General features: G+C 51.8%; 4 protein-coding genes across 4 annotated transcripts; 2 read left to right on the top strand and 2 right to left on the bottom strand.

Annotated features, from left to right (window-relative positions):
* Positions 1-1,362: 1,362 nt before the first annotated feature.
* On the top strand, positions 1,363-4,506 carry LTHEOB_4510 (OPT oligopeptide transporter; the record flags this gene model as incomplete). The annotated part of the gene is made up of 11 exons (XM_035513553.1): positions 1,363-1,440; positions 1,497-1,619; positions 1,679-1,848; positions 1,901-1,958; positions 2,008-2,131; positions 2,179-2,340; positions 2,393-2,590; positions 2,657-3,587; positions 3,643-3,869; positions 3,928-4,127; positions 4,213-4,506. The coding sequence occupies 11 exons, from the start codon at positions 1,363-1,365 to the stop codon at positions 4,504-4,506; spliced, it is 2,565 nt and encodes an 854-aa protein (XP_035374559.1).
* Positions 4,507-4,712: 206 nt separating this feature from the next.
* Positions 4,713-5,924, bottom strand: LTHEOB_4509 (Intradiol ring-cleavage dioxygenase; the record flags this gene model as incomplete). Its single annotated transcript, XM_035513551.1, has 3 exons — positions 4,713-5,298; positions 5,366-5,492; positions 5,546-5,924. 3 exons carry the CDS (start codon positions 5,922-5,924, stop codon positions 4,713-4,715), a joined length of 1,092 nt encoding a protein of 363 aa, XP_035374558.1.
* Positions 5,925-7,533: 1,609 nt separating this feature from the next.
* Positions 7,534-8,691, top strand: LTHEOB_4508 (Amino acid transporter; the record flags this gene model as incomplete). Its single annotated transcript, XM_035513550.1, has 5 exons — positions 7,534-7,625; positions 7,673-7,826; positions 7,873-7,958; positions 8,005-8,348; positions 8,399-8,691. 5 exons carry the CDS (start codon positions 7,534-7,536, stop codon positions 8,689-8,691), a joined length of 969 nt encoding a protein of 322 aa, XP_035374557.1.
* Positions 8,692-9,420: 729 nt separating this feature from the next.
* On the bottom strand, positions 9,421-10,599 carry LTHEOB_4507 (uncharacterized protein; the record flags this gene model as incomplete). Its single annotated transcript, XM_035513549.1, has 1 exon — positions 9,421-10,599. One exon carries the CDS (start codon positions 10,597-10,599, stop codon positions 9,421-9,423), a length of 1,179 nt encoding a protein of 392 aa, XP_035374556.1.
* Between the last annotated feature and the right edge of the window lie 4,213 nt (positions 10,600-14,812).

Here is a 14,812-nt window from a genome sequence, read left to right as displayed (position 1 = left end):
ACCGAAACAAGGAGGCTCTCCGGCAGTGGCTTATGCCAAGATCCACCTCACCGTGGGATGTTACTGTAGGCGTACTTCAAAGCATCGAGAATGCCAGGTTTCAAGTGGGCCAAGCTGAGATTGTCTCGTGAACGATGACTAGTGAGATGATTGGAAGGCCGGAGGACGCACTCGGGTCTTTAAGTACTAAATTGGCGCCATGTTTCGTGCTTCGGTCCACAACAGGAATTAGCTGTAGTCAACAACTTGAACGCGTTAGGCCACCCAGGTGCTTACTTGCATGTCATCGTCGACTGCGATGGCAAACCCCACTTTCGCGTGGTGCGCACAGGGCATGATCTGCGGGCAATCGGTGGTGGTTCCTGCCCCTCATTCGGTGCAAAAAGCATTGCGGCGAACATCCCAGCCCGTCGGAACCAGGTGCCAGGATATGCGGCAGGGTAGTCATAATGACGAAGCATTTTTGGCGTCCTTGCTGAGCTGAGAATCCATCAATCCTTAGCTGAATGCAAGCTGTTCGTAGAATAGTACTGTACTCGAACATAGGGCTACAAACTATTGCGGAGAGGGTGTGACAAGGTGTTACCGTTGCGGGCTAGACTGGCCGAAACATGTTCGCTGCCAAGAGACAAATCACGCCCGCCGCGCTGCAACAAGCAATTCATCCGCGTGGGAAGAAGCACACTCACGCCGTCTTCCGAGCACCTGGTCCATCCACGCCGAAGGCCGCGTCACGCACTCGGACTCAATCAAGCCTCGGCAAAGCTGTGCCGATGGACTGCTCCAGTGCAACGGCCCGGGAGATGCCAAGACCATTCGAATCTGCGAAAGCAAGCCTTATCAACACTGTAACACGTTGTACGGCCGTTCCTGAACAGGTTTAAGTAAATTATTTGCGCCTTTGAGTCTCATTTAGACGCAAAACTAAGTAGAGTACCTGATGCATCTGTCGTGCCTGCTGTCGTGTTCTTGTCTGACTCTGCGACATTCCAAAGTATGGGCCTTATCGCACCATACTGCTCGAATATTGCAGCGGAAGCACGCCGCACGTTCCCCACACAACCGCCACCGTTTTCTTCCTGAGGCCAATGTGACCTGCCACATCCAGCGACGCGCTCTATACTCTTGGATTCTGTGCAACCTGCTTCCCAGAGATAAGGAGCGGAGGTGCATGTCTTGTCGTTTCTTGGCTTTGGGCCCATGTCTCGCCATACCGATAGGATGCTTGGCTGCCAAACTTAAAACATTGCCCTCCCCGAACACCGGCGGCGTGCTCGCATGGCCGATATTCTCGATCCGCAAACGTGATCCTTGCCCTTTTGACATCCCGCTCACCCGCGTCCGGGTGACCGTCAACCCCACATGGCGGACACGAACGAGAAAAGAGATGCGGGAGGTCTAGACGCCCCCGCATACGAGAGTGGAGGGAAAGACCCACTTGTATGCCGCCGAACACGAATGGCTCCTTGCACGCACAGCAAGCTCACGAGGCAAAGTTTACCACGGCAGCTGTAGAACTCGACGCCAACCAGGTTGAGACGGATCTGAACATCACAGGAGATGACCTGGCCATTGCGGAAGAGTACGCCAGGACGCTTAGCCTGGAAGACGTGCGAAAGGTGAGAAGTACGCGTACTTGCAGCGTCGTGGTTGTGGTGCTTACTTGGGGGCGATGCAGATCTTCGAACAAGTCGTCAAAATCCACGAGAACGACCAAAACTTCCCCGTCGCCGTACTGGAGAAAATGAAGGAGTTCCTCGGCAACGACGACATCTTCTCAAACCCCGATGCGCATGAGAAGCTTATCCACGAGATGAAGGTCGAGGCTGCTCTGATCTACAACAACAGGTTGGCTGGGATGTGTGGAAGGATCATTAGAGTGCTTGCTAATCTTGGTTAGTCCTTACGCCGAGGTCCGCGCTGTTGTGGACAATACGGATGATACGTCCGTGCCTAGCGTAAGCATCCCCGCAGTCACAGGTGCGAATGCGCGCTGACTCGACATAGTCTACAATCCGGTCCTGGACTATCGGCATCTTCTTCGTCATTGCAGGCGCGTTTGTGAACCAGTTGTTCAGCATTCGTCAACCTACCATCAACATTGAAGCAAATGTTGCTCAACTGCTTGCTTGTAAGCGAATCCCAGACGCGCATGTGCCGTTGACTGATGCGCGATAGTCCCACTGGGTAAGGCTTGGGAAAGGTTCCTGCCTGATTGGCGCTTTCGAGTTTTCGGCAACGAACTCAGCCTCAACCCCGGCCGTTTTTCCAAGAAGGAGCACATGCTTATCACCATCATGGCAAACGTTGGTTTCAATGTGCCCTACACCAACTACGTCAGTAAGTGTCGACTCCCACCACTCTTTTGCTGCAAGGTACTGATAACTTCAAGTCTGGAGTCAATACCTGCCCAGGTTCTTCAATCAAAGCTACGCAGGCAATTTCCTATACCAGATCCTCATTGCATTGGGCACCAACTACATCGGATACGGTGTCGCAGGAATTTGCAGGCGCTTCCTGGTGTACCCGGCGCATTGCGTGTGGCCATCTTCTCTGGTCACTATTGCTTTGAACGCGTCTTTCCATGATGGTCAGCTTCTCCGATGGTTTTGTGCAACTTCTTCCATGTTGCAAATTTACTGACTCAGCATTACAGAGAAGAACATGCCCGTCACGGGTCCATTCAGGCGAGTGTTTGCAGCCTCCCGCCTGAGGTGCTTTCTCTTCTGTTTCGCCGGCATGTTCTGCTACTTCTGGTTCCCCAACTACATCTTCCAAGCGCTGAGCTACTTCAACTGGATGTCCTGGATTGCGCCCGATAACCTCAACCTCAACACTGTTACCGGCATGGTCAACGGCCTCGGCATCAACCCCATCCCGACTTTTGACTGGAATACGCTCCTATTCATCGAGGGCAACTCTCCGCTGGTCTTGAGCTTCTTCTACTGGGCCAACCAACTGGGTGGAATGCTCGCAACGGTACCCGTCGTTCTGGGCATGTGGTACACCAATATCTGGAACACGGGATACTTGCCGATCAACTCGAACAGAATCTGGGACAACACGGGCCAGGAGTACAACATCAGCCGGGCCATCGATGAGCGCGGTATGTTCGATGCCAGCAAGTACGAGAACTACTCTCCAGCGCTTATGTCGGCTTCAAGTTTGATCAAGTATCTTGCCTTCTTTTCCATCTACGCAGCCACGATATCGTACGCCTATCTGTGGCATCGCCATGAGATCTGGATGGGACTGAAGGGCATGTTCAAACGCGGCGAGAAGACGGCATACCAGGACGTCCACAACAGATTGATGTCAGCCTATCCGGAGGTATCCGAGTGGTGGTACCTTGCGGTACTGCTGTTCGCTGTCGGATGCTCAATCGGCGGAGTGGCTGGATGGGATACTTATACAACCGTCGGCGTTGTGTTTTACGGCTTGGCTCTTTGCCTCGTCTTCGTCATTCCTGTCGGCCTCATCTTCGCCATCACCGGCCTGGAGGTAACACTGAACGTGCTCGCCGAGTTCATTGGCGGATCCTGGGTTGCTGGAAATGCTCTGGCTATGAATTATTTCAAGTCTTTCGGGTAAGTACAACCGCCGATGACAACACTTCCGCATTGAAGCTTACAGAGCCACCAGATATGTCACCTGCGCCCACGCACTTCGCTTCTGCAACGACCTCAAGATGGCCCACTACGTCAAGATCCCACCCCGCCACACCTTCTGGGCACAGATCGTCGGCACCCTCGTCTCGAGCTTCATCTGCACAGCTGTCATGAACTTCCAGATGAACAACATCGCCGACGTCTGCGAGTCTTACCAGGCCAACCACTTCACCTGCCCAGGCATCAACACCTTCTTCACCGGTAAGCAATCGGATTCTTCTCTCTGCAATATACCAGGGAGTGCTGACCACCTCCATAGCTGCCGTTCTCTGGGGCACCATCGGCCCGATAAAGGTCTTCGGCAAGGGCGGCCAGTACACCTGGCTTCTGATCGGGTTCCCAATAGGCTTCTTCCTGCCCATCCTCGTTTACTACGCTAGGAAGAAGTGGCCCAAGACGCACTGGCTGCGGTTCATTCATCCTGTTTGCATCTTCAACGGGCCCATCCAATGGGCGCCGGTACGTGGATCCCCCCTGCCCCTTCCGTCCGAAGCAAACGCGGTCATGAGTTGAGTGAAAATCTAACGATAAGTCTGCACTACAGTACAACGTCAGCTACATGTGGCCCACCGTGCCAGTGGCGTGGCTCTCGCACGTCTACCTCAAGACGCGGTACACGGCCTTCTGGTCCAAGTACAACTACGTTGTTTCCGCCGCATTCTCAGCCGCCATTGCCATTGCCGCCATCGTCATTTTCTTTGCGCTGCAGTGGTCTTCCGTGTCGCTTAACTGGTGGGGCAACAGCGTCTCATTCCAGGGCTGCGAGGACGATGCTTGCACGAGGTACACGGTGGCGGATGGAGAGTACTTTGGGCCTAGGATTGGGCAGTTTCACTGAAAGAGGGTTGGAGATATGTCTAGTCACGAATATCATGAAATCGAGATGAATGATGATCCTTTGGTGGAATACTTGTAGTAGTGACATTTTTACACAATCTATCTGCAAAGTGAAACAATTCCAAGCAAACAGCTGACCCTAATCCTGGAGATCTCTCCACCAAGCCGTCAAACAAGATGACGGCTGACTCGACTCGAATTCGCACCTCACGCCGAAGCAGAGGCCTCGCTCGGCGGAGCGCCACCCGCACCAGGCCCATCCGCATTCGCATACCCACCATTAGCGGAGTAGTATGCAGCCGGCGAAACCGTATAATTCGCCGTCGGGTCAATCCCGACCGCAATCCAGCTAAAAATGCCATCCGCAACCGAGTCGCCGAGCAGGACGTACTCCGCCACCGGATCCACCTCCTCCGCCTCCCCCTCCATGATACTGTCCTCCTCATTCAACGTCAGCGTCTGCTCGTTCGAGCTATACGGCGCCTCCGCCTCGACCGCGTAGATCAAATCCTGATCGAAGAACAGTTGCCCCACGTGCGCCGTGCTATCACCGCCGGTGATGGTGCCGTTCGGCAGCAACGACCACGTGCCGGCCGGGTGCGCCGCGATGTGAATGTGCGTCGTGCGCCCCGTGTAGTGACCCGGGAAGATGGATTGGAATTGCAGGGACCCGTCGGAGTCGGTCGCTTGGATGCCGCGGCCGTAGGTGGCGTTGAGGTTGGAGGTGTCGCTGTCGGAGTTGCCGTTGCCGCTGGCGGAGACGCCGGAGTAGACGCCTGTCGCGTTGCAGTGCCTGGGGGGAGAGCGGGGGTTAGCGGGGGAGTAAGGGGAGAGGGAGAGGAGGAAGGGGGCTGGCGGACCAGAAGTCGAGGGCGACGCCCGGGAGGGGCTCGCAGGTGTTCGTGTCGATGAGCTGGATGTCCATGTAGAGCGGGACGCCGGCCATGTCGTCGGTGACGTTGGAGCGGAAGAGCTCGCCAACTACGTCTTTGGGGTTGTCAGTGATCCACCGGAGCCCGGATGCGTTTTCTCGTGCTTACAGTATGGACCCTCGGTCGTCTCAGGCGCAAGGATGCAGGAGTTGTTCCCCACGAAAAGCGTAGCTGGGTCGGTGCTGGGTGTGATTCCAGTGAGGTCGGAGTGGTGGGTGGTGTTCAGAACCGTGTCGAAGTCGCGCTTGGCCAGGGCGGTCTTGCGGAGCTGCTGATGCATGGCATGGCGACGCTGGACATTCTTGGCTTCGACACCGCGAGCGGCCAACTTGTCCTGACAGTGGGAAAGTGAGCGTTTGCTCATGTTAGACACGGCAGCTCTGCGCTGGACAGCCTCAGCTTTGTGGTTGTGTCCCGGGTGAGCCATAACCTCAGTGGCACTAAGGAGAGACAGTGCCGTAGCACCGAAGAGCTTCATGTTGACCATTTTGAAATGAAAGTCGATTAATTGGGAGCGAATGAAGAGAGAGTGGATTGTTGAAGATGAAAGGAGCAAGTATGACAGCGACGACTTATATACATCTTCTGCGGCTGAAACCTTCAAGTATGCATCGTTGTTAATGCCTAATGCCTTGATCTCCAATGAACAGGGTTCAGATGCGCAACACGTAAGCCTTTTACCTATGATAGAGAGTTGTCGAGAAAGCATAGACGGTTTCGAAACGTTCGCGGAGGAAGCAAAGATAGCGGTATGGCGTATGCTTACGCTGTCCAATCATGTCTCTCGCATTGTGCCTAATAGTCGAATAAGCTAAGAGATCCGCAGTACAGCAAGATATTGATTAGGGTCCCGAAAAAAGATAGTAAAACACGCGGCCTTGATCGGCAGACAGGGTTCCGGGGGAAACCTACATCTTTCACGGGATATGTATGTAGGTCTTTTGTAAACACCCGAGGCTACTCAGCATACTCCAAAGTAATTCCTCCTTCTTAAACCCTGAGTCTTAGTCCTCTTGGGGTTTTGTCGAAGGGAAAATTCCCCTGCTGACACGCAGCAGTAGTTGTTGAGCGGAATATTTAGCCAGCAGTTCTATAAACTACAACTTGAAACAGGGAAGCACACCACGTCGTCAGCATTCTTGGCAAAGATTTGATTGGTCAATATACGGATAGCAGGGGCAGCGGATCCACCGAATGCCACCGAATCGATGATAGCGTAAAAAAGTGCACACTAGTACTCGAGCTCGAAGCTGCTGATTACCAACCCGCTGATTGGTTGCATATGTCGGAATCTGCAAGGAATGCATTCGAATGCAGCATCGCTTGTGCCTATGCTTATTTTACTCACCGCTAAAGTTGCTTGAACAGTCCTCATCGCATCGTATCGTGTGAGGTACTTGCGGGATCTGAATTGAATGCTGAATGGGCGGCAGACAGATAAGAATACTACTCTACGTATATGCTCCTGGCTTGAATTCAAACATTCTATCCATGTTGTTGAGCTTGTAACACCGTTTTCCATCCAACTGGCGGACGCTGTCCCCCGCATGGCCAGTGCTGAAAAGTCGTAAGCTGTCCGCGTAAGCGTCCGCATTGGGCACAAGCCAAGACCGCGATCCCACCGCGTCGCAAATGTGGTACTACATACGGTATACGGTGCTCACACAGGTCTTGCCAAGAGAGATCTTCACAGATAATAGTCTCATCGCATCTTAAAGACCGAGATCCGATCAACTCCCACAACGCTGCGTAATTCAAACACGCGTTCACTTCCATGCTCTCTGCCGCGTTTCAACCTATTCAGGAAACCCATTTTGGTTCTGCTTACATAATGCAGAGGCTCCCGGCATATTGAAGTCCAGCTTGACCAGATGCACGGTTCGAGAAGTAGCGGTTCGTCTAAGGAGAAGATACAACATCATACCGCTCTTCCTTGAAAGAATGCAGTTACGCGTCACTCAAGGCAGTGCTTTCGCTCTGTTGTTGCTGTAGCTGCAGCCAGCAAAAGGGATAAGGGATTCCAATCAGATCGGTATTTAAAGAGGACATGGCTCGTCGTTTGATTTCTACAGCAAACCATCCTCAATCCGACCAAGATGATGTTTCTGAAACAGGTTGTGGGCATTATACTTTCCGCATCCCTTGCAGCTGGGAGCAGCTGCACGACAAAAGCCCAGCGCAAGGCCTGGTGGGTGCTACAACTGGTAAAAAGAATTATGAGCTAATAAAATGCAGGCACAGCCTTACTACCGCGGAAAGACATGCATACATTGATGCAGAACTTTGTCTGATGTCCTCTCCACCAAAGTCGGGGTTGGAAGGGGCCAAGTATCGATGGGATGAGCTCCACTGGGTTCATGTAGTCCAGTCCAACGTAATCCACGGAGTGGTCAGTAAAATCGACAAATGGCGTGTCTGAAAGCTCACTGATACAGGGCGGATTCCTTCCGTGGCACCGCTACTACGTGCACTTACACGAACACCTCCTAAGAACCGAGTGTAACTACACAGGATACCAGCCGTAAGGATTCAGCTCGCGCTGTCACTGCTTGACTGACAGAGTTCAGGTATTGGTATGAAGTCGAAGATGCAAACAACCTGACTGCATCCATCGTGTGGGATGTGGATACAGGTTTCGGCGGCAACGGTGTTGGAGATGATGGTTGTGTCGTCGATGGACCATTCGCGAACCACACCCTCAACATCTCGCCAGCCACAAACAACACCCCGTACTGCCTCAGCCGTGATTTCAATGCAGATATATTCACCGGAGCCAACCAGACCTACCTGGATGAATGCTTCGCCATGACCAACTACTCGGTCGCCTGGGACTGCTGGGCCACACAGCCCCACGGCTCGGCGCACGCCGGCATCGGTGGAACCATGCAAGATGCTATTCTCAGCCCCGGAGGTAATGTTGCTCTTGCGAAGTGAACCAAGCTCCTTCTGATTGTGATACAGACAGCATCTTCTTTCTTCATCATGCGAACCTTGACAGGCTGTGGTGGGAGTGGCAGTCGGCAAACTTGTCCAGCCGGCTTTACGACATCGCCGGCCAGAATATACCTACCGATGAATTCCTGTCTGTCAATAACTTTACCTCTCCGCCGGCATCTATGACGGATTATTTCGGAGACGATGGGAATGTGACGACGTTGAACCACAATCTTTGGATGGCCGGTCTGATTCCCAACGTTACGGTTGGTGATGTTATGGATTTGGGAGGCGAGGTGATTTGTGCAGAGTATATTTGAGCGTGTATCGTTTTGTTATGTGAATGTTCCGCGCAAAATATAGTTTAAGGCCATGTTCCATTCCTCTACCACTTATGTAATAGCGGCTCGAGGAGGTAGCTTATTAGTCTTACCTTAACCCTTATGCGTAATGGCAGTCTCTGGATTAACAGTAATTCTGTAGTTACGTGCTACGGTCAGCAAATTATCAAATGGGCGGCTTTCCATCGTCTTTCTTTCTCCATCTAAGTTGGGTCACTTACTTCATGTCTCAGTGCTGCTTGAGGAGTCCGTGGGTCTGTAGAAAAGCCTACCCATCTTATTAAAGCGAAGAGTGTAACAGCCACTTAAACGCAGGGGCGAAATTTGGGCGTCCGCCTCAAGTGGCCGTGGAATGTTTTCAGCCAGTAGGCGTGTTCGAAGGAGATGACCATTGGCCGGAGTTTCCGGACAGTGTGAGGGATAGGCCGCATGTCGAGTTTGAGATGCCGGAGCGGATGGGGATTTTTGACTGAGTAAGCTGCTCCTCGGGTCCGTTAAATTATATACTAAAATAGGTTTTCAAGAACTTGACAGATTGTTGAATACGAGTAGTTGTTCCTTTTCTTTTTTCGGGGCGATCACATGGACTTGGCTTCTTGGTTGAGATTGTCCCTACTGATGCGCGTGATTATAATCCCTCTATTGCGAAACCAAAAGTTACTACATATACAACGATGGATCACGATGCCAACTGCATCGGTAGAAGCCTCAATTCCATATCCAGTCGTGATCCAAGATGCCAAGAGAAACTACGTCAGAATCCAGCGCACGAAAAAATCGTAAAGGGGGCTTCGTCTCCGTTCTTTTCAGGATGTAGTCGTAGATGTCAGACGAGTACCCTATTACCAAGTGCACTCCTACAGAATCAACCATTATGTGTTTAACCTGCCCAGAAATATCTTCATTTTCCGGTGGAGACCAATCTGAACTCTCAAGCAGGTCTGTGTGGACAGTCTTCTGATAACACCACTTGAAATTTAGATCGTACAAGGCTCGGAAGGAAATAAGCCTCATTTTATCGTAAACCTTTGACCACGAGCTCTTTTCATCCAGGTTTTCATCCCAGTCGTCATCCGAGTCCGGGTTATCCAACAGAAGGCAGTTCTTTAGTGATAATTTCTCCAATGTGGGTGCAACAAGGGAAAGCATACGGAGGATGGATCCTTCCATGAATTGGACACTGTCCAAATTCAAATGCCGAATCATTGGCCATCGCGCAAAATTGTTGATTTTGGTGAGCATGTCAAAGTGTGCGACATTCCATAGGACGTCATGCCCAAATGCGGAGAGGTCAAGACGGTCGAGCTTTTTTGCCTTCTCCAGGCACCGGCCCAGGGCTTCCAAGAACACATGATTGTCGTCCTGTAGCCCGAAGCCAATGCGGATATCGGTGAGATGAATGAAGGCCTTCTCTGCCATGTGACAGTTTTTCTGTATAATAGACTCAGAACGGCCCCCGAAGGTTTCCATTCCCTCATCTTCATCCTCGTATTCATCCGCGTTCGGTGCCGTCCAAGCATAGTCGATATCCTGCAGGCCCCACCACTTGTCCCCATTCAAATGCATCCGGATTGAGGTCAGGCTGTCGCTGGAAGAATTGCGTTTGCCAAGAATTCGCAAGATGAAGGCGAGAGGGGCTATCTCCTCCGCTATGGCCATGTCCCAGTCGAGTCCGAAGCAAGTAGCATATGAGACATCGAAAACATAGCCCCGCCAATGTAGGAAATGGCCAGACTCACGACCTTTGATGCAGACCCGGAGCTGCCGTATGTTACGCAGGCTGAGAAGCGCTTCCTCGAAGTCGACACAAGCCCTCTGTAGCCGTCGCCCTTGTTCGTGCCAGTTTCTCGGGCTCGAAGTATACGTGTCCTCGTCTGGAGACGACATTGTGAGAAGGCTCTCAGCGACACTGGGGGCCGGTGCGTGCAGGGCCATCCAGAGACTTTGTTCCATCCGCTGGTCCTCAAACTCTTGAAAGAGTTGTCTTGTTAAAAGAGGCACATTGCCATTTTCTTGGCGCCTTGAGACACGTTTATTCAACTCTGCTCTCGCTGTCAGCTTCCTCGTCACGTTGGATTGAAGGATTCGCGGAAAATCTTTATTCTAGTGGCTTTACTTACTCCCAGGCAATCTTGCGGTTGCTTTCCATTCCTTGTACGTGAGCTCTGGCAGTCGCGGAACCTGTTCAAGGTGGAGTTCTTTAACGACATCGGCTGTCGTGCTGCAATTCGCTATGGCAATCACCCGCTCCATTTCGACCGCACGCATGTGAAAAGTGACTGTTGCGAAGAGATGCTTTGTAGCTTCTTTCGAGAGCCATTTGCAACAGAGTCGGACCTGCTTCAGCGCAGGCCTGTCCAGCATGCTGACAATAATCACCAACACATCGTATGGAAGTGTTGAAGAGGCTGAGCCAGACACAGGGGGTGGCATCTTCTGTGTTTGTCGAATCCGATCAAGTCGGCCGCAGGAAATGACACTTGAGCCAACGCCAAAAGGCTGGGTGGAGCCAAGATGCGACGAATGCAGCTGATGAGTGGGGATGAAGGAAGCGGCAGGTGGACGCGAAAAACGAAATTCCAGACGCGTTGGGCCTTGAGTCAGGTTCACGCTTAGTGATCACGATGCCTTGTCATGTAGCGTATCTACAGGAAGCTGGGGACAGCCCTCGTTCCAGTCCTGCAACTTTTTCATGCTTGATTCCGATGAGAACGTCTTAATAGAAGTTGGAATCAATGACGCCTTAGACTGGATGGTTGTCTAAAATGCTGGACTGAGATTGATGTTCAGAGAGCATTTGAAACTCGGAGAGGCTACACTACTTGGTTCGGAGATTCCACGGCGATACATCAAGAAGTACAGTATATTTGTTTTCATCCCACCGCGGCCGAGCAATACTTTTCACATCCAAAAAAGGTACCGTTCAGCTAAGGGTCTCTGTTGCGACCTTATAAATAGACCGCAAGAGCGACAGGCTTTAGTTACTGCGCAATCTTGGCTCCGGCGAAGCACGCAGATTCCTCGGACTCCGTGTATCCGTGACAATATCTCCAGTAAAAACTCAGGCACCAGCGGTCTAGCACATTTACAGGGCTCTATGCCCTACTGGAGAAACGTTTGGAGGATAGACATTCCGTTAAGGCAGACCCCCACAATTAGCGTGGCCCCCACACGTGCAATACGAAGTCCCGCAGGAGCCGAACCGGTGTACACGTACCAAGTTAGGGCCAGAGAGTACCCGCTTCTTACTTATTCCGGACGTCTGGGGTTCTGAGCCACCCTTTTAAGATCATTTGGCTGAACACATCACCTTATCTCAGAGGTGGCGCAGCCACAACGTGCAACTGTAACCGTGCGAGATCACAAGTGTAGCTGTGGCTGTGGATTGTCATGACACATCACCAACACCGCGTTTAAGGCTGTTTCGCCTGAACGTCTACCCTGGTGTCCGCTTCGTTCGTTTCTGCATCATCCCGGCCGCTCTTCCATCCCGCGGCGCAGCCTCCCGCAAAGGCGGGCGGGTGGAATATTGCGGGTCCTTCGGTGACCGAGGGAATGAGGCGAGTGCGGCGGCTGAGCCGCACCGTGCCGGAGTTCCTGGACCCTTGCATTTCGTTTTCTCGCCTGTCTGGGGCTGCACCACCTCTATGCCTACACCATTTTTCCTTATGGGAGATGCCTACGTATCTGGAATGTGTACAAGTCAGAGTTTGTGGTTCGCTTCACGAGACGGATATTATTAGAGGGTAGAAACTTCTAATTGATCTAGAGGCTCTAAGCAAAGCGGAAGTTGCTTTACAGAACGTAGTCCCAACCCTGTCAAACCCACCCTACCGATAAAAACGACCGTGTCCTGAATCATCACTCATAGTTTCGTAAACAGCTGCTAGAATCCCTTCTCAGCTATCCTGACCGTTTAACTCGATCCCAGCCTGTTCATTTTGTCAGCTCAGTTGCTAGACGCCGAGATTATACTGTAGGGAACACCAACCTATTGGCAAGTGTAAGTTGCCCTGCCCTTGTCCATTATACAATTCGAGCCAGCGCAGCATGGGCCGTCGTTGATGATGCAGTCCGCTGAATCACCAAATGTCGTTAGTAGATGTATCAAACTAGGAATTCGGAATGATAAAAGGTCAACGTACTGCCCTTGGCAAGGCACCTCGGCATCAAGAGGCTGGCGTCCTCCGATGGCTCGCCCGTTGGAGCGGCAATGGCGGCGGCAAGGAAGAGGGTGATGACGGAGAAGGTGAAGCGCATGTTGGCGGATGATTTTTTGGATTGGAGGGTGTTGGAAGATGTTTGATGGACTGTGATTGAGCTGGAGAACTTGGTGAGGATGAAGTTCAATTCGAGGGGAGAGGTAGGCTGCAATTTATATTCATCTTTTGAGGGCCAGCATACCATCAGATGTGACTTTGGATGACAGTATCCCGTGGTCTCAGCGGGGCGAAGGATGCAGTTGGGGGCAGTTAATGCATCCCTACTGCCGTAATAGTAAGATGACTTGCTCTACGGATTCACATCCTCGAGGTACACTAGCTAGCAAGTCAATGAGAAGACCCGACTCACTGGAATGCAACAGTAAGAATCGATATTTCTGACCAGATCACTACTCTACTTGGAGAAAGACACGAAGGGCTGAACCATAACCATCCCAGGAAAAGGTCTTGTGCTGCCAAGCCAACACTGAGACCTCGCCTTGTATCTCAGGATTCCATCAGAGACACAGAATATTGTCTCAGTCACCTCAAGCACCACGTATATGAAGAAGGACGACGTATCCTATAATTGATTCTCGTAGAGGAACCTGCTTTGAGGAACGTAGCCGTAACATATGCGTTTCTGTAAACCCCATCGAATTTCGATCCCGCTGGATATGGTACCCAAAGCGTGCCAAGTGAAAGTGAGGGAACATTCGACGTGGGTGATGCTTACGGCGGCCTTACATCTGGTGGGGATGGTGTTCAGGCAGCAGTGGGGAAAGGCGTGGCTATGGCATATCACACGCAGCGTGAAGCTATACTAACGACTCAGTGCCGAATCCTTAGCCAAGAACAAGCAACCCCGGACAAGCACCCTAGAGCCCGTATTGACCTTCACTCATGTTACATTCTGGAATCGATGGTTCTGTGACATATTGGAATATCAGAGCTGCGCATGCTCGCTCTTTGCTGCCTAACTTCGTGCCAGTTTGAAACATGTGTGTCCGCACACCTCACACACATAATTGACCATAATTTCGCATCATCAGGTATCTTGAATGGAGCCAGCCATTTCAATTTTTGAGTGACCTCCGCGTGTATCAGCCTCTGCAGCTGCAGCGCTCCATCCGCGCCGTTCCGTCCGCACTCAACTTCAGCTGAATGTATGCAGCGTGCATCTGATCCTTTGACGTTGTTAACCTTGGCTTGGGCGGCTTGGCATTGGTCCTTCCTCTCCCCGGATAGCCGGAGAGGGCATACACTACTCTTCTCTTGGGATCAACTGTTCCAATGGTGATATGAAAAAGAAGACTAAACCAGGAACCCGGAACAGAAACATAGATTTGCAACAAATAGGCGCCCATAGCGTGACTGCACGTGGGGATCTTACAGATATTCCCGTCTGAGGCATGATCGTCTGGATTAGGGCTTGATCCATCTCCGTAAAATTTTCTTTATTTTTAAATGCCGACCCCACATTATTCGTACGAGGCTTGCGCCTCAGCCGGTGCAGAAGAATCATTACCTGCGAATCAGTAAGCAATGCTGAGGAGTGATCAGCGCTGATCAAGTGGGCCGAGCCGAAGCCTCGCCGCCAATCGCTCAGCCACCATCGCCGACGGAACGCCGGCAGCTGACGGAAGACCAACCTCCAAGCCCTTCCTGTCCTTGGCATTGAAACACTCCAGAATCTCAAATCAACATACGCCAGACAACAATGATTCATAGAGATCGGCCGCTGACTACCTATTCGGAATCAACGGAATCAAGTATACGAGCGTGGACAGATTCATTCACGGATTGCCTGTTCAGGTCTACATTCAGGCTCATCGTATTTTGCTTCAGTGGTGAAACCACGGAATACCTGATTGGGTACTTGCAGAGTCTGGCATCAG

This window comes from Lasiodiplodia theobromae, assembly GCF_012971845.1.
Source record: "Lasiodiplodia theobromae strain AM2As chromosome Unknown scaffold_12, whole genome shotgun sequence".
NCBI classification, from domain to species: domain Eukaryota; kingdom Fungi; phylum Ascomycota; class Dothideomycetes; order Botryosphaeriales; family Botryosphaeriaceae; genus Lasiodiplodia; species Lasiodiplodia theobromae.
Note: the sequence above shows the minus strand (reverse complement) of the source record. Positions and strands in the feature narration are given on the sequence as shown.